At 33.3% G+C, this 27,063-nt stretch overlaps 1 protein-coding gene and 1 pseudogene across 2 annotated transcripts; one reads left to right on the forward strand and one right to left on the reverse strand.

Moving 5' to 3' along the window:
- Positions 1–1,495: 1,495 nt before the first annotated feature.
- SLC30A5 (solute carrier family 30 member 5) lies at positions 1,496–26,624 on the reverse strand. Of its 2 annotated transcripts, XM_011385458.1 has the most exons (16): positions 26,243–26,624; positions 21,551–21,673; positions 20,314–20,380; positions 19,045–19,130; positions 16,555–16,642; positions 14,066–14,153; positions 12,906–12,982; positions 12,507–12,677; positions 11,476–11,764; positions 11,093–11,301; positions 10,362–10,519; positions 9,185–9,314; positions 6,924–7,125; positions 6,091–6,317; positions 4,145–4,273; positions 1,496–3,536 (listed from the first exon to the last, which is right to left on the reverse strand). In XM_011385458.1, exons 1-16 carry the CDS (start codon positions 26,317–26,319, stop codon positions 3,366–3,368), a joined length of 2,292 nt encoding a protein of 763 aa, XP_011383760.1. In that variant the 5' UTR covers positions 26,320–26,624; the 3' UTR covers positions 1,496–3,365. The 2 variants fall into 2 exon arrangements, with proteins under 2 accessions (XP_011383760.1, XP_011383761.1); XM_011385459.2 differs by lacking the exons at positions 12,906–12,982; positions 14,066–14,153 and having other exon boundaries at positions 26,243–26,599.
- LOC111734017 lies at positions 9,804–9,922 on the forward strand (annotated as a pseudogene).
- Positions 26,625–27,063: the final 439 nt, after the last annotated feature.

Here is a 27,063-nt window from a genome sequence, read left to right on the forward strand (position 1 = left end):
ATTATTTTCTTAAATGGGCTTTCCATAACTGTGTGAATATTGACAGATCTATACTTTGTTGCAAGGGGAAACCTGCTTGGCCTTTAAATTCAAATGGGAAAGAACTGTAGAAAGTGGAAAAATATGTACCTGAAAACATCTAATCTGCATTATTGAAATATATGCTAAAGCAAATTTAGTATGTGATAACACCAGAATACTAGGAGAAAAAAGCAGATGATTATGTAGTGCTTATTACAGAAGCACATAGTAGCTTCTAAATAATTACCAGCAAACTATAAAGACACTTCAAAGAAACACTTAAAAATGTAGGAGTTAAATTATAATTTAAGCTTTTGATAGTTGTATACACTTGTGTAACCACCACCCTGATCTAGACATAGAACATTTCCATCACTCCAAAAAGATCCCACCTGCTCCTTTTCAACAAACTCCATGTCCCCAAGCAACCATGTGGTAGGCAGAATAACAACCCCCAAAAGATGTCCTTGCCCTAATGCCGAGACCTGTGAATATGAACAGACCTGTGACTATGTTACATGGCAAACTGTGACAATCTCTATGAAGTGCAACTTAGGAATATTTTTCAGATTTATAAATGTCCTAAACCCTTTGCCTCTGAAATTCTGCTTGTTGGAATTTATTCTACATATTTATTTGCATATATGCAGAATGGTTTTGTCTGTACGAGGATATTCGTATCAGCATATAATAGCAAAAGATTGGAACCTAAAAAAACCCATCAATAGGGTTACTATACAGCATATAATAGCAAAAGATTGGAACCTAAAAAAACCCATCAATAGGGGTACTATACAACTAAGAAAAAGAATGAGGATGCTCTTTAATGTTTCAACTATGGAATAATTTCTAAGTAAAAAATAACATATACCTGTATTTACTTGTATATTCATATAAAATATCTGGAGGGCATGCTAGAAACTGACAAGTGTGGTAATTTTTAGAAAGGAGAGCTGTATATCTGAGTGACAGAGGTGGGAGGCTGTCATTTACTCTTTTGAATTTGGACCATGTGACCATTAACTAGTAAACATGAATCTCCGCATTAATATAGTAGATATTTTAGGGAAGACTCATAATCTAAGTTCAACGTAAAACCAGAATCCTTTAGAGATATCTAATTATGTATAGCTTCATTATTCTTGTGCTGCAATTAGGAAAGTTTAAAGTGTCATCATTTATCATGTAAAAGAAACAATAAATCTATATTATAAAAGATGTAAAGTTTATTCTAAGTAGAAAGCACAATCTCCTAAATTGGTAATAATGGAAAACAGTGGTTGGAGAGAAAGGGAAGGGAGAGAATAGGGGTATTAACCAATCACCACCACTCTTCTTGGGGCAAACAGTCTATAATTAGGCTTCTATTTGGGGCATTATTTTAACCTCGTTTGTTCACTTAATATCTAATTACTCTCTTAGATACTGACTTCAATAGAAAAAAGAGACAAATTAATAAAAGCTACCTCTGAAGTCAGGTTTAAAATAATAATTCTTCAACTTTATTTAGCCCTTTTCAACTTTCAATTCACTTTTACATACATTATTCCTTTTCTGCCTCATAACCCTGTGAATTTGAGATTTTATTCTGAATTTATGTATGAGAAAAAAAAGACACCCAGAGAGGCTGATTTGCCTCAAGTCACATGGTTTATATAAGCTGGAACCAGTACCCTGGTGCTCTTTAATACTGGAGTTTTTCTACTTCTCACCTGCACCCCCTTAACCTTCAGCCAGTCTTCACTCTATTCTTGATATTTCTCAGTCACCATTTAATTTTCCTGTGGTTTATATGCCTTCTAAGGGAAATGGTGCAATATTTATTGTACCTATCTACTTAAAATTTTTTAGTGTGTAAATATTGCATTGAAACATCAATATGAATTATTTTCCCACCATTCAAAAATTTTAATATGTATTGAAGATTTTGGACCAGATAGTGTGTAAAGAGAAGACAGGGAATACCAAAATAACTTATAACAAATTTCTAAACCTCTCACATATTAAATATAATAAGACAAAAATATGATTTACAATACACATTGGCTTTTATGGTATCGATAATAAAATAGTACCCATACTAAAATTAATTCATCCTATTTATCAAAATTTCTAGTATAAGAATGAAAATATTCAGATTCTTATAAATAGACAGGTAGTTAAAAGTTTCCTTTGGACAACATTCTTTGGTGTTTATAAAACTGCATATATATCATACAGTCTTCTCAGACTATACTTTCAGTTTAAATTAGAAATTAAAAAATATAAGTTAGCTATTATTATAGAAAAGCGGTTATAGGGTAAATATTTTGATTTCATGGTACCCAAGTGTTTATGGACAATATTTACTTATTAAACTTTAAAATAACTACCTATGCTTCAATATTTCTTATGTATCTACATGTTCCAGAAATTTTTTAAAAATTACATTTATAGGCAGAAAATTCAACTCTGAGTTGACAATTATTTATGATTCTCTCAACTGGCTATTCCACAACATGTGGAGTTAAATGAAAAGATGAAAAGCACTGTTTGGATACCAAATTGATAAGCAACTAGGAATGCCAGATGCATAATCAGAAATGGAATATTCTACTTTAGAGGCAGAAGACAAGTGAATGAAAACATGGATAAAACTTAGTGTAAGTTCTTTACCCTAATAAAGTAATTATTCATTTGCAAATATTATCAAAAGTAAAAAAATTTATTTTATGGAGTGGTTGGTTTTTGTAATACATCAAAAACTGTATATAATGTTATACTTCCCTGTTCTCACTGCTAGTCTCACATCAGTGGTTGAAGTTTCTCCCAAATAATTTAGTTTACATTTAAAGTGGCAATACAGATTTTACTTAATGGATTTAAGTTATAATTAGAAACCAGTTTTATATACAGAAAATCCATAAATATAGAACTTTTATCCCTATTTTATCCTAGGGCTATGCAAAAAATTGACTAAAAATTTTTCATTTTGGTCTTTGTAATAAACACGTAAATACATTATTTACAATGGAGATGCTGTCTAACAAACACAGAAGTAATTTTGGTCTTCACTTGATTCCATTATATGTTCATTTTCAAAGATGATGTGTTCATTCAAATTTTAAGATTCTTGTTATACACATAATTCAATAATTATTTTAGTTGAACAATTAATGCCTCATTCTGTATTTAAATTTCCTTTAAGAAAGATTCCTTGATCCAGCAGTAGGGAGCTTTAAACTTCAAATACGACAAAGTGTTTCTGTACAATTATGTGCAATTTTCTTCCTTCTGGCAATATTATAAATAATGAGTCATTTAATCTTCATTGTTCATGTCCCAGGGGAAATTCTTGAGTTATCTCACATGATGTAAGTACCATCTTTGTAGTATTTCATGGACTCCATTTGTTTTGTCATAGCCAGGACATCATGAAATCCTGTACTTAGGCCAGACATATGTTGAAAGTATGCCTCTTTTTCCACTTGAATTGTTAAATTGTTTACTCCAGCATCTTTAAGTATTCCTGTAACCTGTTATAAAAATCCATATTTTAAAGCATTTAGATTAATGTATTTAATGCACATCTTAAATAATCGGTATCATGTTCTTATAGCTACAGATAGTAAAAGATAAATCTTCAAAATATGTTTGCTATTTATTTGGCCAAATGTTAGATAGGATCTTTTAGAAGGCCAGTAAATTCTGATCTCGCATTCAAAGTAGTAAAAAGAAAGTTATTGTTTCCAGTTAAGTATGTTTAGAATAGGACACAGGAACTGTTTTGAACCTTATCTTCAACCATAACATATACCCTGCCAACTTTAATATTATTAACTCTGGGCTACATTTACAATAACTTATTTTTTGATAATTTATTGGGAATGAAGGTGGACTATGAATGAATTTTTTACATTAACTTAAACTTATCCTCTAAATACTAAAACTTGATTTGGTTTTAACCATTTTTGGATATAAAACAAATCTAGATGTAAAAATAAGTTATATAACTTTATCCTTAGCTGAAAGACTGATATTTTCCAGCAGTTAAATTACTATAAAGTTGTATAACTTATAATGTGTACAATTTTATGCATGAATTACCTCAATTGAAATTACTTTAAAAACAAAAGATTGTTACCTGCTGCACTATTCTTTGTTCCAACACATCAGCTGTTACCTGTATGTGAATTGTTCCTGCCACAATACTGGCAGAATGACGCCAAAAATGAGGGTCTCGGTATGATATTAATCCTTCGATTTTCTGTATCTGTCAAATAAAAGGAGAGGTGATATAAATGGGCTTAAAGGCAATAATTTACTTAAGATAAAGCAATCTTTTTGGTCTAGGAACCACTATTAAGCTGGTTATTAAAAAAAAAAAAAAAAGATAATGAGAGCCCAAAAGTGAGAAAGAATAGAGGAGAGGGTCAAATAGATTGAGGTAAAGGTGCCTAAAATATTTGACCTAGGAGTGATGCCAAGGAAGGTAGCTCTGAATAGGAAGTGACTGGGGTATAGATGTCTTTACACCCAACAGATGCACACCAATTTTTACCTATATTAGATGTACTTTGCCTATTCTAAACAGTAGGTACATTTAATCAACTATATTGTTTCCTTTATACTGATACATTTGCAAATTGTTTGTTATACAGAGATAACACATTCAAAAGATATCCTCCAAATTCTCCAATTGAGGGCCGGTTAAATAAATAGACTGCCCATACAATGTAACACATCATTGTCATTAAAAATGTATTAGAATATTTATCAACATGACAAAAATGCAGAAACATTTAAAAAGCAGTTACAAATTTTTTCTGTCATTTTCATTTCAAAATATTTTTATATAGAAAAGCAACTTTTAAAAGTATTTCTTTCCAGGTGGTAGAATTATATGTGATTTCCCCAGCTTCTTTGTACTTTTCTGTATTTTGGTATTTCTGTAAGAGACATGTATTATTTTGAAATAAAAAGACTTTTATTAGTAGGATATAGTATTCAGTAATTGTGAGGTGAGAGAACTATTCTAATTTTATGAAAACAGTGGGTTAAGATGCTATGCTTTAAATATTCAAGATGCTAACTTTTCATTGGCAGATCCTAATTGAATAGAAGGACAAGTTGAAATACATTCTATTTGCTTTTTCTATGAATTGCCTGTTTATATTCTCAGTCCATTTTTCTTGATTTAAAAATGGTTATGAATAGTAGGCCTTTGCCTGGTTATATGTGTTGCAAATATTTTCTCTTGGCCTGACTTGTATTTCATATTTGTTATGGAATCTTTTGCCAATGGACAATTTTCACATGGTCCAATCTGTAGATTTTTTTCCTCTCTTTTTGGGTTCTGGTTTTACTTCAAGCATATGAAGAAGGCTTTTGCTACCACTGTGACTATAAAATGATTTTTCTATTTCATTTTAGCAGTTTTATAATTTGTCATTTATATGTTTAATCCACTGGAAATATATTTTTATATGGTGTGGCACACAAGTATAGCTTTTCTTTTCTACCAAGTGGAAATGTTAATTAGGTCAACCCTTTCTTCTCCAATGATCTGAAATGTCATCTTTGGTATACACTGAATTTCTTAAGGTCCTAGGTCTGTTTCTGATTTTTAAAATTAGAATCAATTTATGTGTTTATTCTTATGCAAGAACAAAACTGTTAGTTTCCTTAGTTAATTGTGTTACTTTATAATCACAAGATACGATCCTATTAATTAATTAGATAATTCTGTAAACTTGTATTTTTTTTTGTTCATTCTCAAGTATTAACTCTTCCAAATAAGATTCCAAGTAATACTGGATTAACTATTCTCCCCTAAAACAAAAACAAACAAAACAAAAAAAATCCAAATGAAAGGCAACTACATTGAGATTTAAATGAAAGAAAACCAACATCTTCACAATACAGTTTCCCATCCAAGGAAATATCTCTCTCTCTTTATTCAGTTCCTATTTTATGTCCTTTAAGTAAAACTATTTTCTTCATTCATATCTTGTACATTTCTTGTTAGGTCAACTCATCAATTTCAAATGCTATTTTAAAAGAAAATAGTGAAGAAATTACACATAATACCTTTTCTAAAGCAAGATGTAGTTCTTTTTCATATTCTGGTGGCAGTCTTAGAAGTAGAACCTGACAGGCATCTTTAATCAGTGGAATAACACTGAGAAATATTAATACGGCAATAAAAAGAGAACAGACGGGATCAGCAATAAACCATCCAAACTGTTCTATAAGAACTGTGGATACGATCACACCAATACTGCCAAGTGTGTCTGCCAAAACATGCAGAAATACACCTACAAGTAAAATATATAAAAACATTAAAAATCAAAGCACATCTAATAATTTAGTTCTTTTATCCATTCTACAAATATTACTGGGTACCTACTATGCACCTGGCGCTCTCCTAGGGGCTGGTACTTCAAAATGATTAAAACATGGTTACCACCCTTATAGAATTCCCAGCATTGTGGTAAAAAGGTGAGTTTTATGATGGTGTGGTTTGTCTGGGAAGGCTGCAGAGAAACTGAGCCGAGTTTTAACATTACCCCAATTATTTAAACAATCAGAATAAATAATTCAATATAAGTAATAAATACTTCCCAATTTTTTTCCAGTACAATAAAATCTCCTGGTTCTTCTGTAGTGAAAGTTCATAATGGCACACTCAATGTTCCCTGGCAAATAATATTTATGTAACTGTCACTATAAAAAGGAATCTATAATTACAATAATTAATCGACATTTGTGAACAAATGTGAGCATTTTCTACAGCATACTTCAGACCTTTTATAGCCACAGATTGTTTTTCAAAAAACTGTACCAGAAGACCAATATTTAATATAAATAGTGTCAATTCACAACACAGTTGAAAAGTAGACCAATATTTGGCAAGGACTCACCCCTCATGTTAGCATTCATGCCTCTGTGTGCAGATCCGTGGCTGTGACTGTGCCCATGGTCACTGTGTCCGTGTACATGGTGTGAATGGCTGTGATCAGATGAGTGACAGCTTCCTTGAGAAGCTCCATGGGTATGGTTATGGGCATGGCTAAAGGCACAGATACCAATAAGGTTTACTATCAGCCCTCCAACTGAGACTGGCTAGCAAGAGAGAGAAAAGAAAATCTTTAAATTTGTAATTTAAAAAATAAATTTGTTATTTAAAAGTTAGTATATAGTTATATATATATTTTTTCTGTTTATAGTCTTGAAAGTATTCATAGTAAAACCTCATTAAGTTCATTAAGTAAATCCAAAATTTACAAAAAGTCAATCTTAGAATATTTTTTAAAATACCCAACAAAATTTTGACAAGTAGAGAGATTTGGAATTGCTTTAAGGGATATAATTGGTTCATGGCTTATGAATAAATAAATGATGCTTTTGTTTATTTAAATAAAGTATGAAAGTATTGCAAATATACACTATACCTGAAATCTTGTTTATATTACTAGGCAAATTTCAATAGTTTGTTAAGGTAATGATTATAATTTACTAACTAGTGGATTCCAAATAAATATAGTCTTACTGTGTCTTATAGTAAAATTTTCCAAAGTAAAAAAGGTACAATGGAAAGTAAACATATAAAAGCAATCTCTCATTTTTTTTAAACAAATGGAATTATCTTGATTTTATGGTGCCACAATAACACCTCAAAGGATAAACAAAGTTACTTACCCTTGATTATCCTCTTACAAAATGATTTTGAATAATAGCTTGAGGTGTTATTTAATTTACATGTGTCTACAATTTCTCCTTTAGAGAAATCCATTTGTTTTATTAAAGAAACATAAAAATAAGGGGGACTGATAATTTTTATTAATTTTCAAAGGTAGTAAGAGGAGGGATTTAATTCTGTAAACATGTATGGAGCTTATTTACTTCTTCCTGTGACTCTCGTGTTAGATTTTAAATTTTCAGTTAGCTTTATGAGCTTGAAGATGGTTAATGAATTTTGAATGAAACCAAATACTGCTTATAGAGACCTCTTTGCCTCATAAATTCTTCTTCTCTACTGAGAAATACTTCATATTTATGTATTTCATCATACAAATGTAGAAAATGAAAGCCCCCTATAATTCTACTCCCAATAGCCACTCCTAAGAGGACTGTGTATTTTCTATGCACATACTAATATAAATACATATATATCATTTTAAATCAATAACAGGTTCATATTATAATATTGCTTTGTAATTTTTTTCACTTATTTAGTACATCTTGTAAATATTCTTCACACCAGTATATAAACTTTATTCTTTTTGATAGCTGCATGGTATTCTGTGAGTGACAGATTTACTTAACTAGTCATTTTATTGGTAGATATTGTTTTTTTTTCCCCATCATTGTCTCTAATGATACAATCAATCATGTGCCTCTACATACTTGTGTGAATATTTCTGTAATAAATATTAAAGGCCAAAGGACATGAGCATTTAAAATTCAAAATGTATTTCCAAACTGTAATCCAAAAACATTTTACTTATACTTACACCAACAAGGCTTATAACTGCTTTTTAGTCATTCAATTAATTGCTGAGTTCCTACTACAAGCCAGGTGCTAGAAGTTAAGCTTTAATGATACACAATTCAGGTCCTGAAGACACTTCACTTATATCTTAATTATGGAAGAATGACAAATTATAACTCAAAATTGCTAAAAGAAGAATGCACAAAACACAATGGGAATACTAAGAAAGGGAAATCTAACAAACTTTGAGGAAGAGAGGGATTAAGAAAAGTAAGCCACCAGAGGAGACATATAAGCAAAGTCTTGAGGAAGGCTGAAGGTCAGAAGTAAGGGAAGGGCAGGCCAACTACAAGAAATAGCACATGTAAAGGTCTAGAGGCATAGATAAACATTAAAAGTTGCTATGGCAGTAATATAATCTATGGAGTAAAGCCTCACAAATTATGTTTTTCTGATTCTATCTCTAACAAATTTCCTCAGGTATTTAAAAATGCATCTCCAAACGAAAACATTTAATAAGTCAGAAAGAAATCTGTATGTTTTAGAATGTCGTCTAACATTCTGACTACTAAAATATTAGAGAAAAAGATTAATTTCTAAAAATCAGCAGTGTAAACAGTAAGATAGGAATTCATGTTAATTTAAATAAAAGATAAAATATGAGAAACTTAGATAAATAAAAAAACTTACTGTTAACATGTATGTGTCTAATTCCGGAGGATCAATTAATCTAGCCACTGACTCCACAAACACAAAAAAAGCTATTACCATTAGAAAAAGTCCATTAATAAATCCAGAGAGAATTTCTATTCGGCCATACCTAAAAATGTAGGACATATTTTTAGAAAAGGGAAATGACAATGATTTTAAAAGTATAAACATTATTTATACATGAGAAAACAAGTCCAAATTTTCAACTGCCCAAATAGTAAGATTAGAAAATTACCAAGATTTTAAACATACTAGTAGGTTGGAAGGTACTTTCTGGACATATGTCTGTTCAAATTTTATATATTTATTAATAAATAAATGTACCTTCTTATGCAAAATCTTTCCTAATTTCTTAGCAAGAAGTTATTTCTCCTTTAAGCCCTTGATGTGCTCTGTATTTCTGTCACAGCACACAAATTCTGCTTTGTACCAAAATCATTTGTATCTTTGGCTCACTTATCTTTAACAATATAAATAGTTCAAAATAAGAGCTGAATTTATTAATCTATTTAGAGTAGGTCTTAACAAAATACCTTGTACAAATCAGGGATTCTAATATTGTTGAACTGAATTATTCACTTAATGAAAAGTTATTTCAGTCTACACCCATGCCACCCTGAACAAGCCCAATCCCGTCTGATCTTGGAAGCTAAGCAACGTCAGGCCTGGTTAGTACTTGGATAGGAGACCACCTAGGAAGATCAGGTGCTGTAGGCATTAAAATAATAATAATAATAATAAGGGATTGTAAGATGGCAAGGTCCTTGCAATCTGTGAGGTCAACCAAGGGTTGCCTTGCCTAAAAAAAAAAAATATTTCATGCACAGCTCTTTCAAATTTTGAGTACTCTTAACAGCAAAGATTTGAACGACCATGTACATTTCAATGCCTCAAAAACACGTTGAGCAAAGAGCTCAATGTTTAACTGATTTTTGCTCCCTGCCTACAAGAGGGATTTGTTAGCAAGTATAATCTTGAGCTTACTGCCACTGTATTTATCAAATGCTTGGTTCATTTCCCCTTATCTATTTCAAATTAAAGGAAGTAAAACTCTGAAAAATTATTTGTATTAAGAATAGTAAAATTTTATTCCCTAAGATGGAATTTGCAGTTAAGATTTTTCATTATGCTACATTACATCGAACAGTGTACTTACCCATAGGAGAAAATCCGAGTTGCTTTCCATCTACTCATGAGGGCCGCAAAAAGTCCCATGACCAAAGCAGAGCAGTCAAAGAGCATGTGAAATCCATCTGAGATCAGACCCAGACTATTGGTCAACACGCCATAGAATAATTCCACAAAGGTAAAAAGCTAAAATATGTTTAAAAAAAATAGGGGAGGAGTATATTGGGAAAAACTGTTTCAAGAGAGATTTATGAGAATTTAATCACGAGGATTTTAACCCTTAATTATACCCAATCCTTACTTGAAAATATAACTGCCTCTTTAGTTAACTGGCACTTCTACTAAAACTTCATTTCACAAAAATTGTAAGAAACTAGGATAAATTAGATATGTCCATCTCATAAATTATTTAAAAGGAGATAGTTTTATTTATATGTCTGTAGAACTCAATAAACTAAGCTATAAAATGTTAGCAATCTGGTCTGTAGTGAGATCCTACAAGTAGATAAAATCTTTAGAAGCTACTATGGTTACTGATTTGAAATAGCACACTAAACCAATATTTCTAAAATACCTCAAAAATTGTTTGCTTAAGTAGTCTAAACATTTATTATCCTGTAATCTTTCTACTTAGAGAAAATGTAATTTTAGCTCATCTCCAATTATAAGAAATTTAGAAATTACTAAAATTATACCAGAATTGTCAGAATTAAGAGATTAAGCTTTTTAAGATATGCCACTAATATTTAAAAATCTTACCAGATTCAAGCACAAGAAGTAAAAGATCTGCCTAGAGTCATTTTCCTCAAGAATTTGTTTTAGTGATTCCTTAATAAATCTAGGAATTGATTGGGAGCTATGTTGAAAAGCATCGCCCATGAAGTTATAAAGAGGTGTTCCTTCAGGAGAATATCCAATCAGGGTACCTTTCTGTCCTCTCTTAGAAGGAGATGATAAAATGTTAGCAGCTAAAAACAGAAAAAAAAAGGAATATTACAAAAGTTTAAAAATTAAGCTACCCCCAAACCAACACAGTATCTACTAGCACAAAATGCAAGCACTGAACAACTTTCCAAATATAAGTAAATGATGTGAATATCAGAAACCATAAGAAGAAATTTGCTAAGGAGAAAAACACTTACACAAAATGAAGAATATAGCGCTCACTACCACTCCTCCAGATAGGACGTGCTCAGTGCTCTCCTGGTGTACTGCTTTGTTCATAGCCCGAAGCTGGTCTGTTATTGGATGCGTCCAAAAATTTCCAAAAAGTAGAGCACTAATAAAAATGGGGAAGGACCCATAGCGGGCACATTTGGAAACTTCCATTTTGACTAAACAAATGGAATCAACATAGAAATCCAGGATCATGACAAAAAAGATAACCGTTGTGAAAGGCATAATGAGAGAAAACCAGGACTCAACTTTACTCTAGAAATTAAAAAAAAAAAATTGTCAATACTATGTGAGTATAAAGTTCACATCTTGTAAGATGTTTTAGTTAATCTCTTTATGTATAAACAAATATTCTCATGATTCAGTATGATTTTAAAATGCCAAAATATAAGAACTATAAGATATTGGCACATTTCCCCAATATTCCCCGAAGTATTAAAAACAAAAGCATTATTGTTTAATAATTTTATAAATACTAGGTGACCCATAATCCTTGTGCTTAGCGCATGGTAGGTATTATTTCAACTGATTCCTGTGAGTCACAGGCATGGTAGGAATATATAAATGTAATGGTATTTAATTTAATTTTTCTATGAACAATAAAATTTACTCCAAAAATTTTTCAACAGAAGGAAATCTAACTATGGGCGGTGAACACACAATGAAATATATATATATACATATATATATATACACACACACACACACACACATACGTGTGTGCGTATGTGTGTGTGTTGTGTATATATTTGCCTTACTGTTAAATTGTACTCCTGAAACTTACTAGATTTGTTAACCAATGTCATCATAATAAAAATTAAAAATAATAAGTAAAATGGTTAACCTTAAAAATTTTTTTTCAAAAACTACAAAGAAAAAGCAAAGATAATTTAAGCCACTTGCAATCTCTAACTGAAATAAAATACAATGTACTGAACTAACATTTATAAGTAACGGCAATTCATTTTACTTATTACCAATGAATTCCTGGTCTTACCTCAGTTGTCACAGAAAGAACAATGACCCATGGGGACAAGAGAAGCACAGAAACAAGGTGGGATAAAGCCTGAAGACGTTTGCCTCCACCAACATCTATAGCAAGCTTTCTGGAAGCTGTATGAAAACCAACTTTACAACACAAAGCCAGTACTAGCAACAATACTCCACCCTACAAATAAAATTAAATAAATCTCATTAGAAATACATGCAGTCCCCAATAGTCAATCCTTAAGTACATATTAGAAGAAATGGAACTATATCCCAAATTCCTAAACTACTTAAATGGCAGGCAGCATTGAAATTACTGATAACTTTTTAAAAACACACTTTTAAAGTTCCAGTTGCTGTAACTTCTCAGAATCTTTTGGTCACATGAGCAAAAGAGAAAAGAACATACCTTATGATCTGCCACACCTAAGAAGGCAATGGCTGTGTAAAGCATGTGAGTTAGAGCACTGTCATGATGTCCTTCAGCTAAGTGAATTGGAGTAAAGGAAAAAATTCCAAATACTTACTTGTTGAACGTTTAAGTCTTCCTTAATATTAGCTACATTATTTTAAGTTGACTACAGACTAGTCTGGGGCCCCAAACCTGACTACCTTCAATAGTCTCCCTTAAAACAAAACAATTTAAAATTTAATTTGGGGGCATGATCAATAAATTGGATGGTCTTATATTCCTTTTGTTGTTTCTAAAACAATTATAATGGTTCCTAAGATATAGTTGTTAAATTTTAGTACTTAACCCCCAAAAGACATATAAGTACACACACAAGTAGAAGGAAGGGACAAGAGCAAGGAATCTCCTTGGACCACTCCTATTCAATGAAATAAAGTTTGCTCTTTTAGAATGACATGTAAAATCAGTCTTAAATCTGTTTCTAAGTCACAGACCACATAACCCTCAGCAAAGGAAGCAGAAAGCAAATGAGAGTGATGGGGCATAGCTGTATCACAAGCAACCTGGATGGAGTTCTGCAAAGTCACGGCACCCTCTTTCATTGTAACAAAGTAAACTGATATTAGCTAACCAAGTTTTAGGTCAGTGAGTATCTATAACCAGAAGAATCAAAACTTGTGTTCTGATTTCTGCTAAATGGAGAGGGCAAAGGTGTATGGATAGGAAAGAACAAGGTATGTCTGTAGGAGAAAATAAGTAGACATATTTGACTGCAAAGTCAGGTTTGCATAAGAGAAGAGTGGGGCTGAGTTGAAAATAATAATTTAGAGCAAGAGAGTGAATACCAAATTAAGGAATTTAAACTTTTCTTTTCAGGCTTGAAGATGCCAAATGTTCATTTAATCTAAAAAATGTTTATATTTAGTAATTGCTACTGACTTCTAAAATGAGCGTTTAAACTGTTAAATTACAAGGGAGCAAATAGACTGATTTTCTTGAGTAGCAAATCCTTTTTTTTTTTCGGTATGAGGACAATCTAAAATACTTTCATTGTCCCTAAATTTCTGATAGTTTAATTCAGTCACTCTATTTCCCATTGTGCCAGTCTTCTATTTTTCTGCAAGACTTCATAACTCTGATCTATTGCAAAAGGATACGGTGTTCAGCCATTTTAGCCATGAGATCATCATTGTCAAAAAGCAATAGGCAGATCACAGCGATAATGAAAAAAGCAGCCCCCCTTGTCTGAAAATGAAGAGAATAATCTAAGGATGGCTTTTTCAAGAGTTCATTTTTAAGACCAATGACTATACAAATGCTAAAGAAAAATTTTTTCAAGTAAATATTTAAAGTAAAATAACATCTGACATTACAGCCCTTATACTATTCAATATAAATTTATAGTGTTAACAGTAAGATAAAAATAAAGAGCTTCAACAAATTCTGCAGGATATTTTAAGGGCATTTAAGACACATAATGACAACTTCAATTGTCTACTTGCTAATACGGCTAGCTATGTTACCATGCACAAACTTAACGTTTATAGAAATTATCTTTGCAAATGTTACATTGCTTCTGGTTGAAAAGCCTAAGTAGCTAAAGAATAATTAGCAAGGACTTATCTTATTCTACAACATATCAATGTTCTAGTTACCGCTCTTTTAGGGAACTAGAACTAAGAGGGCACATTAAGAAAATTAGCAAAGTCATTTCTAATATCTAGTAAAAGTGTAAGGCACTTAAAAGCTGATAAACTTTTTATGTTCTCATTCCAGAGAAAGGATTTTGACACAAGAAAATTATGAAAAGGACATAATAGCCTAGTTTATGCAAATATTCCAGAATTTGGGGTACAGAAGCAACCTAAATAGCATTATTATACATTCTATGTTTACAAATGTACAGGTATAATACCAGATACTTCCATTAAATAAAAATTTAAAATGAAAAGTGACAATCCTATTCTATTCATTATGTGATTACCACTACACTTGTGTTAGTGTGGTAGATAGTTGGCAAGTCAGTATACATAAACTACATAATTTAAAATTTCATAATTTTCATTGAATCAGGATATGGCAACATCGAGAACACTCAGATATGGAGAAATTTAATCTTTTGTTAACAAAGAGGGCAACTGAGAATTTTATAGTGTTTCACTCACAACTCAGAAAAAAATCACTGAGTCCTGGATCATTGCTGAGATTCAGTATTGACACCAATGAGAAGATATGCAAGATCGTACTCATTTGATTATTGGTGCTGCAAAAATTATTTTTTTTAATGTTTTGAAGTCATTTGTATTTATTTTGTGAGTTGTCTTTCTCTGTCCTTTGTTCATTTCTGTTGAGGATCTTAAGCATTTTTCTAATTGATTTATATTTCAGAGAAATGTAAAGTTTTTATTTGTAGCAATGTTGTTTAGTTTGTTATTTGCACAATGATTTCTGTTATATAAAAGCTTTATGAAATCAAATGAACTAAATTCTCCTTTTGTGATTTTTTATTTAAGAAAATTCTTCAATTACAGTTGACAAAATCTATTAGTTTTTAGGTATACAATATAGTGATTAAACATTTATATACCTTACGAAATGACTGTGATTTTTTTCCCACTGCTTTTATGCTCAGAAAATTCTTCTTTGCCCATAGATTAATTATCCATCTATATTTTATTCTATGTGTTTACAAATATCTTCCACCAAACTCTTCAGTCCACTTGACATTTTGCAGTACTCTTATGAGTGACAGGGAAAAGCTTAAACAGTGGCATATACTTCAATACTAACGATCCAATGTGAAACCTACAGGCTGAGTAGTCTCTCATTCTGCTCTATTTGGCACATTATTTTGTTCATTTTATTTTATTCATCTGCCTCCATTACCTAGCCTGAAGCCCCTTTCAGAACAGGGACAATTATAGTTTGTCTTTATTTCTCCTTTCCCCTATAACTAGAACAATGTACCACGCACAGGAAACATTTTAGTAAATAAAAATATTGTTAGAATTTGGAATTACAGATGGATGACTCGATTACTATAAAGGGATAATACTAAATTATTTAAGATGAATAGGATTGCCTAGTTGGCAAAATGTTGTATAAATGTTCATTTAAAAAATGTTCATCAGACTTTAAATATAACAAGTTCTTAGGTATTTTCTAAAAATGATGTATAGGGATTAAAAATGAGGTGGGGAAGGGTTCGGGTACAGCATGAAGGAGATGTTTGTGGTGATCAGTAGGTTCTGTGCCTTGACTGTGGTGGTGGTTACATGAATCTACAACACACAGACACAAACGCACACACACGAATGTATTTAAAACTGGTGAAATCTGAATAAGGTCTATGGATTGTACCAATGTTGATTTCCTGGTTCTGACAGTAGAAATGAGTTCGGTAAGAAGTTACTACTGAATCTGAGTAAAAGGCTCAAGGACCTTTCTATTATTTGTGGCAACTTTCTAGGAATATATAATGATGTCAAAATAAAAAGTAAAAAACAAAGTTGGTAAGAAAAAATTTAAATTAGTAGAAAAAGCCTCTGCATTCTTTTGGATGGTAAAAGATACTATATTCTTGCTTTGGAGAACATTTCACATGTATGCTTTCAATTTTCAAGTAGCTAATAATGGAAAATTCTACCTTTGCTGGTCCTCCTCCAGAACTAGTGAACAAAACACTGAGTAGTGAGATGACAACAATATCACTGTGTTCAAATAGCAGCAAAGTCCTACGAAAATAAAACATTATAATTCATGAAATATATCTGATCTTTATCAAAAAGCATGAATTCGACTAGAGTAAAAGACAATAAATATTTCCCCTTGATTTGTACACTTTACAAATGCTAGGCTAAATATTTATGTGCCCTCCCCATCCCCCACTAATTCATATGTTGAACTCATTCCCCAGTGTGAGGGTATCTGGAGGTAGGGCCTTAGGGAGGTGCTTAGGTCATAAGGTTGGAGCCCTTATGAATGGGATTAGTATTCTTATAGAAGAGACCACAGAGCATTCCCTTGCCCCTTCTGTCATGTGAGGTTACAGTAAAAAGACAGTTGTCTATGAACCAGGAAGCAATCCCTCATTAATCTGCTTCACCTTTCTCTTGAACTTTTCAGCCTCCAAAACTATGAGAAATAAGTTTGTGTTGTTTATAAGATACTCAATCTATGGTATTTTGTTACAGCAGCCCAAATGGACTAAGACAAAAAGGGTGAATTTTATAATTTTATGATGTGAATTATATTTCAGAAAACTGACATAAAAATGAATGAATCACACAAACACACACACACTACATACTACATGCATCAATATGGGAAAATCTCAAGCATAACACTGAATGGAAGTATCCTGTAGAAAAATACATGCAATGTAATTCTAAAAAACCTATAAAGTTAAACATTAAAAAAAGAAATGTTTATATATGGTAAAATTATAAAGAAAACCAAGAGACTAAAACACTTAAGATGCTGCTTACATCCAATGGGAGGGGAAAGGGGGACATATCAGGAGGGCTTCAAAGACACTGACTGGTAAGGTTTTATTTTGGGGGCTGGATGTTGGATACATGAATGTTCATTTTATGATTTAAATGTATTTACTTATATTTACTCTTTCATATGTATAAAACATTAAAAAAATTTTTTAGAACATCACCAGCCAAAGGGAGCTTATAGGATCTCAATAAATAGATTTTCAGCTGCTCATTAAAATTTTTCATTTTTTCCTCTTTACCCAAAAATCTATAATGAGAACACAGCAGTAATAACTTTAGTTCTAGTAATATTGGGAGATTACAATTTAAGAAAACAAATGAATCAGTAGAATACTACTAACCTAAAATAAAAGACAGGTTATGAAACACCAACGGAGTCTTTCTAATCAAGAAATTGTGTTATGGCTTTAGTAAGAGAATGAGAGGGGCAATGTTGGCAGAGGAGCTAGTATTGTGAGGGGTTTTAAGGGCAGAAAGTAAATAAGGAGCCAAGTAAGAATTTAAGAATGATTCCCCTTCCTTCCGTATCCTAACACAGAAGGACAGGGATTTAGCAATGTAAGGACCAAAACATAATGTCATGAATAAGAATTTTAAAATGAGAAGATAAGCAACACCACCAATCATATTCAAGCATAAACTGAAAAGCTCTCCCCAAGGTGAGATATTTCAGCCGGCTTTCCCACCACTCCAGGATGCTCCTGCTGTCATGGACAGGGATGTGACATTTGGAATCATGCATATTCTTCATGTGACGAAGTACAGGGTAAATAAGCCAAAGGGACCCAAACCTAGAAGTTGTCTCACAAAGCATTTCCCACTTATCACTTTCTACTCTGTCCACGCCACTATTCTGAGTGAGATTCTTTAGAACATCCTTCATCTTACTCTTTACTTCTTGTCCTCATATTCCCCCCTCATCAATGGCAAGATACTTTTTCTTTTATTTTTACTCAATAAGTAAAGCCCTTTAAATATGGAGAACTATTAAAAGAATGCTAATGTAGTTACAAATGTTAGAATTCCTAGTAAATTAAGTGACCCTTAAGCATTTCCTTCTCTGAACTGGTCCATTTGCATACAAAGATTATACAGGTCTAGGGAATATCAAATTTGTTATTCACCTTTAATTTGATGATTGACACACTAGTCCTAAGACATTTTGTTTACAATCATCTTTCAAGAATTTTCTGTAGGTGCTAAAGTACTTTCAGAGTTGTATTTAAATAACGTGTCGGAGGAGGGGTTAAAGATTTGTTCTCTTCCATATTGGTTTTTATCTACTACTTCAGGCCCTTCTAGTTTTTTAAAATCAGCTGCTAAAAGGGATCACCAATAAATGATTTAAAAAAGCCATTTATGCTAAAAATATTCTGAAACTTTGGACTCTAAGTAGTAAAATTATCTACGACAGGTCATAAACAAAATGTTTATGGTGTTTACCAAAGAACTAGTCCATAAACTAAACAGGTACTCAATATATTTATATATATTTGTTGAGTTATACCCGATGCTATAGAAACATTTGTACATAACTTGACACAAGTATCTGACATAAAATATAATGGAATAAACTAATATTAAAAATGAAGAAATATAAATAAACATTTAAAATATGCAGTTTTAATTACCTTAGTGGTCCGCAAAGCGTAAGGCCAAAAAACCACAAGAGTGAAATGATACATCCAGCAACTGCATGTTTACATATTTTGATCCACTATAAATGGAAACAAAATATTAACAATTTTAGTCATATGCTTTGCTAAATATCTGAAAATCTTAATACACATAGAGAAAGATAATAATGGTAACAGCTATTTTAAAGGCTTAATAATTACATATTTTGAAATAGAAAATGTTAAGATCCCTTGACTAAATGTGAATCTGCAAGACAGTATTGTTTTCCATTTTCTATATTCTTGTCTGTTACATCTTGAAATCTTTTCCAATAAAGTATAACTTTTTAATTCTTTTTAAATTAATTTCTCACCAGTTTGCTAGAAACACTTAATATTTTAGTCTTTAAATTCTTTTCCACCAAGACTATTCAATGTTTCAATTATTTTAAAAGAGATGAAAAAGGTCATGATGGGGTTTAAAATAGTAACCCTATTTTAAAAAATGTTCTTGGTCTCTAAAACAGAAGTACTAAAATTTGTCATTCTAATATAAAACATGGCATAGGGTTCCGAGTTGTGGCATAAAGCAAACGTAGTAGGGTATAACTACTGTCCAAACAGGTGATGTGAGATGATTATAAAGAACACAGGACATTTCTGGTATGCATCTTAAACCTCAGATGCCTAAAGAGAATAATGATAATGATGATGAGGGTGACAGCTATGTGTATTGCACACTCACTATATGTCAGGCACTATTTTAAGAACTTTATATGTATTAATTCATTTATTCCTCGCAGCTTCCTTAAAAAGGTAATATCTCCATTTCACAGGTGAGAAAATTAAGGTAGAGAAATTAAGTAACTTATTCAAAGTGAGATTTAGTAAGTAGGACATACAGACTATGAATTTGTCTGACTCCACAGGCCTCATTCATAACCCCTATGCTTTATCCACATCCCACATTTGTACTAGGCTCTTGTGCATAGCTCCATGTCTGATTTGTAAATCTTTCAGAATAAAGAACCTGTATTAGAGAAAATAATCGCATGCATGCCTTAAAATTTTTCTATCCTCTTCTGCATTTTTAAATATTCCATTATCTTAGCACTTTATAGTTCACTCTTGAAGCCCCAATTCTGAATAGACTAGCTAACTCTGGAAATGCTATGCTTTGCACTTAAATCATTCATTAAGCAACCCTGATGAAAGAGAGAGCATTGTCTCTTGGTCTGCTGGAAGGGAAGCTGCTAGGAAAAAAGGATTCTGCAAAAAACTCACCTGGCGTTTGGTAATACTTTTTCCAGAAGAAAATGGCTTTTGAAACAAAACCATAAAAAATGCAGCCCTGTGAATATTGAAACATTAACATATTAATCTTATGTACAAGGTGTGGTTTTAAGCAAAGACACTTACTTTAAACAAATATACTAGAACTTGAAAGGTATTTATCCTCTAAAGAAATTATACTGGAGAACAATACTTATTTTAATAAGGCTCCCATTCCAACATTTTGGGAACTTTTCTTTTGTAATTGCCTTCTGAACTAGGTCACAAGCCAGAAAAAGAGTCTCAATATTTTTTCATACTTTGAAATACCAAAAAATATAATTCCAATCACCTCCAAAATTCAGTATAACAAATCTTAAAATAACAGAAATGAAGTACTAATTATTTGTCCCTACCTTTCACACTCCCAAAGTAGTTATATAAAAATGCATACAAATGGGCTTAAAATTTCCTTGTCAAGAATCACTTTCCGTAATTACTAAAATTATACTCTCAGGAGTCTTTAGCAGATTTTTATTAACACAAAAGGTGGTCACTATCAAATGCAAGGTTCAGAGAATCTTTATTTAGAGAGAATTTATTATATACAGAATAATGTAAAATTTATATTATATGAGGGTCCTGTAGTGTGACGTTATCATGTAGTGAACACAGCCCAGCATGGTTTAACTTAGAAAACAAGGAATGTCTGTGCCAAGACAAGTTTCAGGTAACATTCTGTCTGCTGAGAGGTTGGATTAAATTAGGAGTATGGTTTGTGAATCTCTAAGACCTCTGAGGCCCTTTTAGGGAGTCTGTGAGGTCAAAGCTATTTTTATAAAATATACTAAGACATTATTCACCCTTTTCATTCTTATTCTCTCAGGGGCATACAATAGAGCTGTTCAGAGGCTAGCTGATGTGAGATACTGCAAGAGATTGAATGCTGAAGCAGATTTGAAAATTCAGCTGTCTTCTACTAAGCCAGAAATTTGCAAAAACCTCACTAATGCAAACTAAGGTAAAAGTCTACGCTTTGGCAAGCTATTAGAGTACAACAATCCTTTTTTCTTAATCAATTTCTTTATATAGCTAACCTCAGGTATTCTATTAAAAAAATCTTTAACAACTACTCATCAGGAAGAATGCACAAAATATTCTATGCAAAATTTCCTAAAGATACTCAGATAAAACAGGATTCTCCAAGAAATAAAAACATTAAGGAGAAAAAAGAAGCATACTCACTCACCCAAGTTTTAATATAAAAATGAACTGAACAATGTGAACTGCTTTTAGGAGATCGTATGATTCGAAAAGTCCCACAGCCTTCAAAAACTTAGTGAAACATAGTAACACAATATATTTTGTTAATCTGAAAAAATAAAAGCAGAAACAAGTTTCATTACCATTGAAATCACAAGGAGCTCTGTAATTTTTGTTTTCTCCTTATTATACAGGTAACAGGAATCATTATAAAAACCACAAATATACATAAACAAAAAATGAAACAAAAATCCAAATATGGAACCCAAATATGAAGCCCAGAAGTTGGAGCCCACAGAATCAAGCCCATGTCGTTTAAGTATGCTCTTTTTAACATGTTACACAGAAAATCAAAGTTTATCCAAAAGACTTTAAAGGTTCCCATCTTCTAAACTGTTTACAATTATACATTCACACTGGCTCACATGAATAATAAAATCATCTTTAAATATGAAAGACAAAATGCATATTAAAATCTAAGAATTAATTTAGATTTCGGCCCATTTAGCTAGAGAAAAAAGTTGTATAGACTTAAGGAAATGAACTATATTAATGCTAATTAAACACTCTGGTCATGGTAGCAATTCACATTTAGCTAATAAAAATAATAGTTGAGTGAAATCCTTTGTTTATTCAGCTCCTAACACAGGGACTTGCATAATATGTGTTCAGCAAATGTTTACCAAATGAAAGAATGCTAACTCTACAATTATACTTGTGTGATACAGTAATATTTAGTACCATAACATATATAATGCAGTAATTTGGTACATAGGAGGCAGTCAAGCTTCTGGCAACTTAAACTATCAGCAACTCAGCCATGAATTCAAAATGAAAGAAAAGAATAAAACGAAGCTCAAAACCTTTGTAAGCTCTTAACTAAGTGTAAATATAAGGCAGCGGGACAGAAATAAGGACAACACTCAACAAGGCAGGGAGGGAACAAGATCAGTAAAAATAGAGGTACATTAGAAATCACAGCAGTCTGGGAATTCTCAAAGTCAGCAAAAGAGCCTTGTACATCCCTCATGAGGCTATTTAGCTATTCTTCAAATATTCCTTGCAGAATTTACTATATGCTATATGCTATATGCTATATGTGGCCAATGAGAGCTAAGGGAAGCCTGACAGGGTGGCTTCAGGTACAGCTTTCCATCTTCCTGATAAAAAGATGTAGCTAGAACTAGTATTTCACCTTCTTTCTCCCTGCAAGGGAAGACTTTTATCTAAAACTTATCTAAAAAATGTTATTCATTTTAGGACAAGCATGAATACGAAAGCTACACTTAGGATGGCATTGAACGGAAGACAAAGAATCTGGTCCCAGATGGTATCACGGAGGGGCTGAACAAATACTAGCAACCTCTGGTTTCTCTGAGGTCAGAATATATCCCTATTTGTTTAAAGTTTTTGTAGTTGGTTACTTAGCATTTCTAAGTGCTATCCAAGATGCTAAATGCATAATAGAGATCCTGCCTTCAAGGAGTTGAGGTCTAAGACAAACAGGCAGGAAAACAAGAATTTTTGTGAGCCAAACGTAAGTAAAAGAGTTCAAAAGGATTAACTGTGGAAACGACTATGTAACTGTTAACCAGGGAAGCAAAGGTGGTCTTCAGAGCTTGAGAGTGTAATTATGTATTAAGGACTAAGTAGGAATTATGAAGCAAGGAAAAAGAAAGGGTATTTCAAAGGGTATTGTGCATATGCAAAACGCTAGCACTAGGAAGGAGCCTTTGAAGAAATGGCTGTATTTAAACTCAGTTCAGCAGATTATGCTCAAAATGACCAAAAGTCACCAAGGAAAAGGTAAATTATATTTAATATACTTGTTTTAAGAAGATGGGAGCAATATGTACAATTATTTCTAAATAAATTTTGTTTCAAATATTAACAAAACTCAAAAAATTTAGCTCTTTAATGGCAAGATTTAGTCATATGGAACATTAAAATACTTCTTGATATGTTACTATTATGATCTGACACTAATTTACTTGTTCCCCTTTTAATTAAAAAACAATAAACAAAAAAACCCCAGTGATTACAAAAGTAATTCTCGAGTAGCTAGTTGTATAAAAATTTTAAATAAAATCATTCCCAATTTCTTCCTCATAGGTGACCAACTGGGTACGTATGTCCTTCCAAACCTTTTCTTTTGTGTTTCCATGTATGGACATAATATTTAGGTACATTCTAATAATGCTATGTGACTTTTAATGTAATATATATTGAAGATCTTTTGTTACCTTATTAAATCAGAAATTTTCTAACTTTGAAAGTTGAATACTTTGATTTTTAAAGTCTCCATGAAGTTTTCCTGTTGGGCTAATGGTGACACACTAAGGCCAAGTAACTACACATGAGTAAGGAGACATTCCTAGTTCATACTGCAGCAGGAAACAATAAAGTTTCATTTACTAAGGGGGAAAGTTGGGAGTAGAGGAAAGAGTCTCTTGAACAAGGGCAGTGGCCCTTAAGCCACTCACTGATTCTCTGGGCAACTGAGGGGGAGACAATCCACCTCCTCAACTTATAAGTCATTATTTGCCATGAACTAGTCTCATCAAAGTTATCAGTGGTCTTCTGTGCAAAGGGTTTAGAACAATCTCTGGTTCTATAAACCTGGATTACTGAAATTTGGGTTTGGGCTCAAATCTGCTTCTTGGGCTTTGCCCACTGCAGCAGCTCAGTTTCCTAGTTAAAAAAAAAAAAAAAAAAAAAAAAAAAAAAATCAGTGCATGCAATTCAAATACAATTCATTCAGTAAATACTTGTGTCTACTATACAGAAGGCACTATACCTATACATGGGGTTTGGGATAACTAATTCTCAGTTCGGTTATTAGGTGTGTGACCTTGGGAAAATTACTTAACTTTTCTACATCTCGGTTTCCTGATCTGTGAAACAAGATCTGTAGCACCGTGCTAAGGGTTGAGATGCGGTACTCAAATCATGTGGAACATAGAAGGTGCCTAACAAATGCTGTCTGTCACCCTCTGCCCTTTTCTGCACAGAACTTATATATGCCGAAATAGAAATATTTAAAACAATTCATATTTGTGAATTCATGCATAAAATATCTATATTAAAGGATTTATCAATTAGTTTTTGTTGCAGATTATAACCACTATTCAATTGTTAGTCTTTATAAAGGAAAACTTGCAAAATTCAACCAGTCCTGAGTTGAATTTGATTCTGCAATGAACTATAGAAGGGCAGCTCTGCTAAGCAAATAATACAAATAAGATGGCAAAGGACTGTTTCCCCCATCTACCTAACACAATCTCTTGAGTAAATAACTTTAAACTGTTTATTCAAAAATAACTTCAGGTTTACAGAAAAGTTGCAATAGTATACCTTTTTTATCTATATTCACTAATTGTTAATATTGTCCCATTTGCCTTATTATCTATCTAAATACACACTTTACTTTTTTCCTAATTTATTTGCGAGTAAATTACATACATTATGCTCCTTTATCACTAAATACTTGAATTTCCTAAGAATATGGACAGATTCAAAAAATTGATTACCAACTTCAGGAAATTTAACATTTGATATGACATTTTAAAATCTACTATCCATAGTCTAATTTGTCAATTGACCTAGCACTGTCCTTTATAACATTTTCCCTGTATAGACCAAATCCAGACCAGAATCGCCTATTGTGATTGGATTTACTGTCACAGTAAATATCTGATATAGTTCTTTACAAAATGAGTTTCTCAAAATAGATTAGAAAATCAAGAAATAGTTGTTAGTAATACTATTTCTACAATTCCAAAGTTATCATAAGTATTTAAAATGGAGAAAACCTTAACCTCATTAAAAATGAAGGCAATGAATACTAGTTCCAGCCAAATTGTTGGGCCTTTTTTATACATCTTTGGTACTATCTCTCAGAACTTAGGACAGGTCAAGAAGGACACGCTTGAAAGTGGTTACTGTATTTACCTAGGGGTTACTGAGAACATTGGCTGGGAGCGTAAAGAGGAATTTTTGCTTTTTACTCTATGAATTTTTGTATTGTTTAGATTTTTTGACAACGAGCACACATTTCTTATTTAATAATAAACAAGGGAAGGCAAAGAAAACTAGATGACGGCTTGGATTCCTGATGTGTGGGGTTAACCTGAACATCGAAGTTCGTCTGTACTTTGCTTTTCTTCGTCAGAAGAGACGGTGACACCTTCCACTAACTTATGCGAGGAGACGTCAGAAATTAATTAGTCGCTAAACTACTATTTTAAGGAGAAACAGTCAACAGAAATGGTTCTCATCGATCAGAAAAACCTCTCACGTTAACTGGCTGGCAGTTCTAAGGTTAACGGTGTGCCCTGAAAACCAGAGGTTCAAACGGAACCGTCCTGGATTTCAGAGCATTCATTCTGCAGCGGGGAACAGAGTAACCAATGAAAGCTAGAAGCAGCTTGGAAGCAGGGGGAGAGAACGGATGGCTCCAGGGCGCGTGTTAAATCAAGCAGGCTGTCCGGGCTGTCAGGGGGATGAGAAGGACGCGGGTCTCCGCGCCAATCCGGGTGGAACCCAGGGCAGCGGCCGGAGGTGTGCCCGCATCGGCCAAGCTGCCATCCAGGTCCGCGAGTGAGCGAGATCGCGAGCGCAGGAGCGGGGAGAGGGCAGCTCCGGAGGCAGGAGGCGGGAAGCCGGATCAGTCCCTTACCGAGCGCTGGGCACGTCCACCGGCCCGAGGCCGCCGCCCGGGCCGGCTAGTACGTCCCCGCCGTATTTCTCCTCCATTTCGGGGCTCAGGAACCACCGCCGCTGCCCCTGCCGCCGGGTCTCCTCATGTCTTGCCGCTGCCGCGGAACTGCGGACGCAGGCGCATCACTCTCCCATGGCAGCGGCCTCGTCGGGTCCCTGCAGGCCGGGCCGCCGCTGCCGCTGTCCCTGGAACCGGCTTCCAGGCACACGCGCGTCGGGACTAGGCCGCGAGCAGTTCCGGCAGCGCCGGGTTCCCGGGAGTCGCACCGGTGCGGACGTTGCCAGGCCACGTCATCCGGCCCAGCAGCCCTCACTCTCGGGAAGTGGCCAGCCCCGCGCCTGCGCACAACACAATTCTCGCCTCCCATTGCCCTTCCTTAGGCTCCTCCCACCGCGGGGTGATTGATCAAATCCTTGTCCGCTATAAGCCCCTCCTATTGAAGCGGCCCCTGCGCTTACTTGTCCCTGCAGCGCCACCTATGGGCCTTCAGGGATACAGCGGGTTCTCATAGCGAGAGGGAGGACCAGGCTTTCTTAGGGTTATTTTTCCGTTGCTAAAAAGTTAGGAACATGGGATCCTGTGTCTGTCTTCGTTTGAATCCCATACCTGCTACTAAGTAATTGTGTAACTTGGACTTTCTACACCTCAATTTTATTAAGTGTGAAATGTAAATAGTAATATCTATTCCATAGGTTTGTTGGGAGGATATATGTTAGTATGTGAAAACTGTCTAGAACAACGAATGGTATACAATAATCAATAAATACCAGCCATTATTA

The sequence above is a fragment of the Pteropus vampyrus genome, unplaced genomic scaffold (assembly GCF_000151845.1).
Source record: "Pteropus vampyrus isolate Shadow unplaced genomic scaffold, Pvam_2.0 Scaffold722, whole genome shotgun sequence".
Classification (NCBI taxonomy): domain Eukaryota; kingdom Metazoa; phylum Chordata; class Mammalia; order Chiroptera; family Pteropodidae; genus Pteropus; species Pteropus vampyrus.

Excerpts from the sequence above, each read along its gene's own strand:
- SLC30A5 (XM_011385458.1), bottom strand. The coding sequence starts at position 26,319 with ATGGAGGAGAAATACGGCGGGGACGTACTAGCCGGCCCGGGCGGCGGC. Across the intron at positions 11,765-12,506 it reads TTCTTTCTGTGACAACTGAG|AGTAAAGTTGAGTCCTGGTT; the intron begins GTAAGACCAGGA and ends TTTAATTTCTAG. Across the intron at positions 10,520-11,092 it reads ACTTCTTGTGCTTGAATCTG|CTTTTTACCTTTGTGGAATT; the intron begins GTAAGATTTTTA and ends AACATATTTTAG.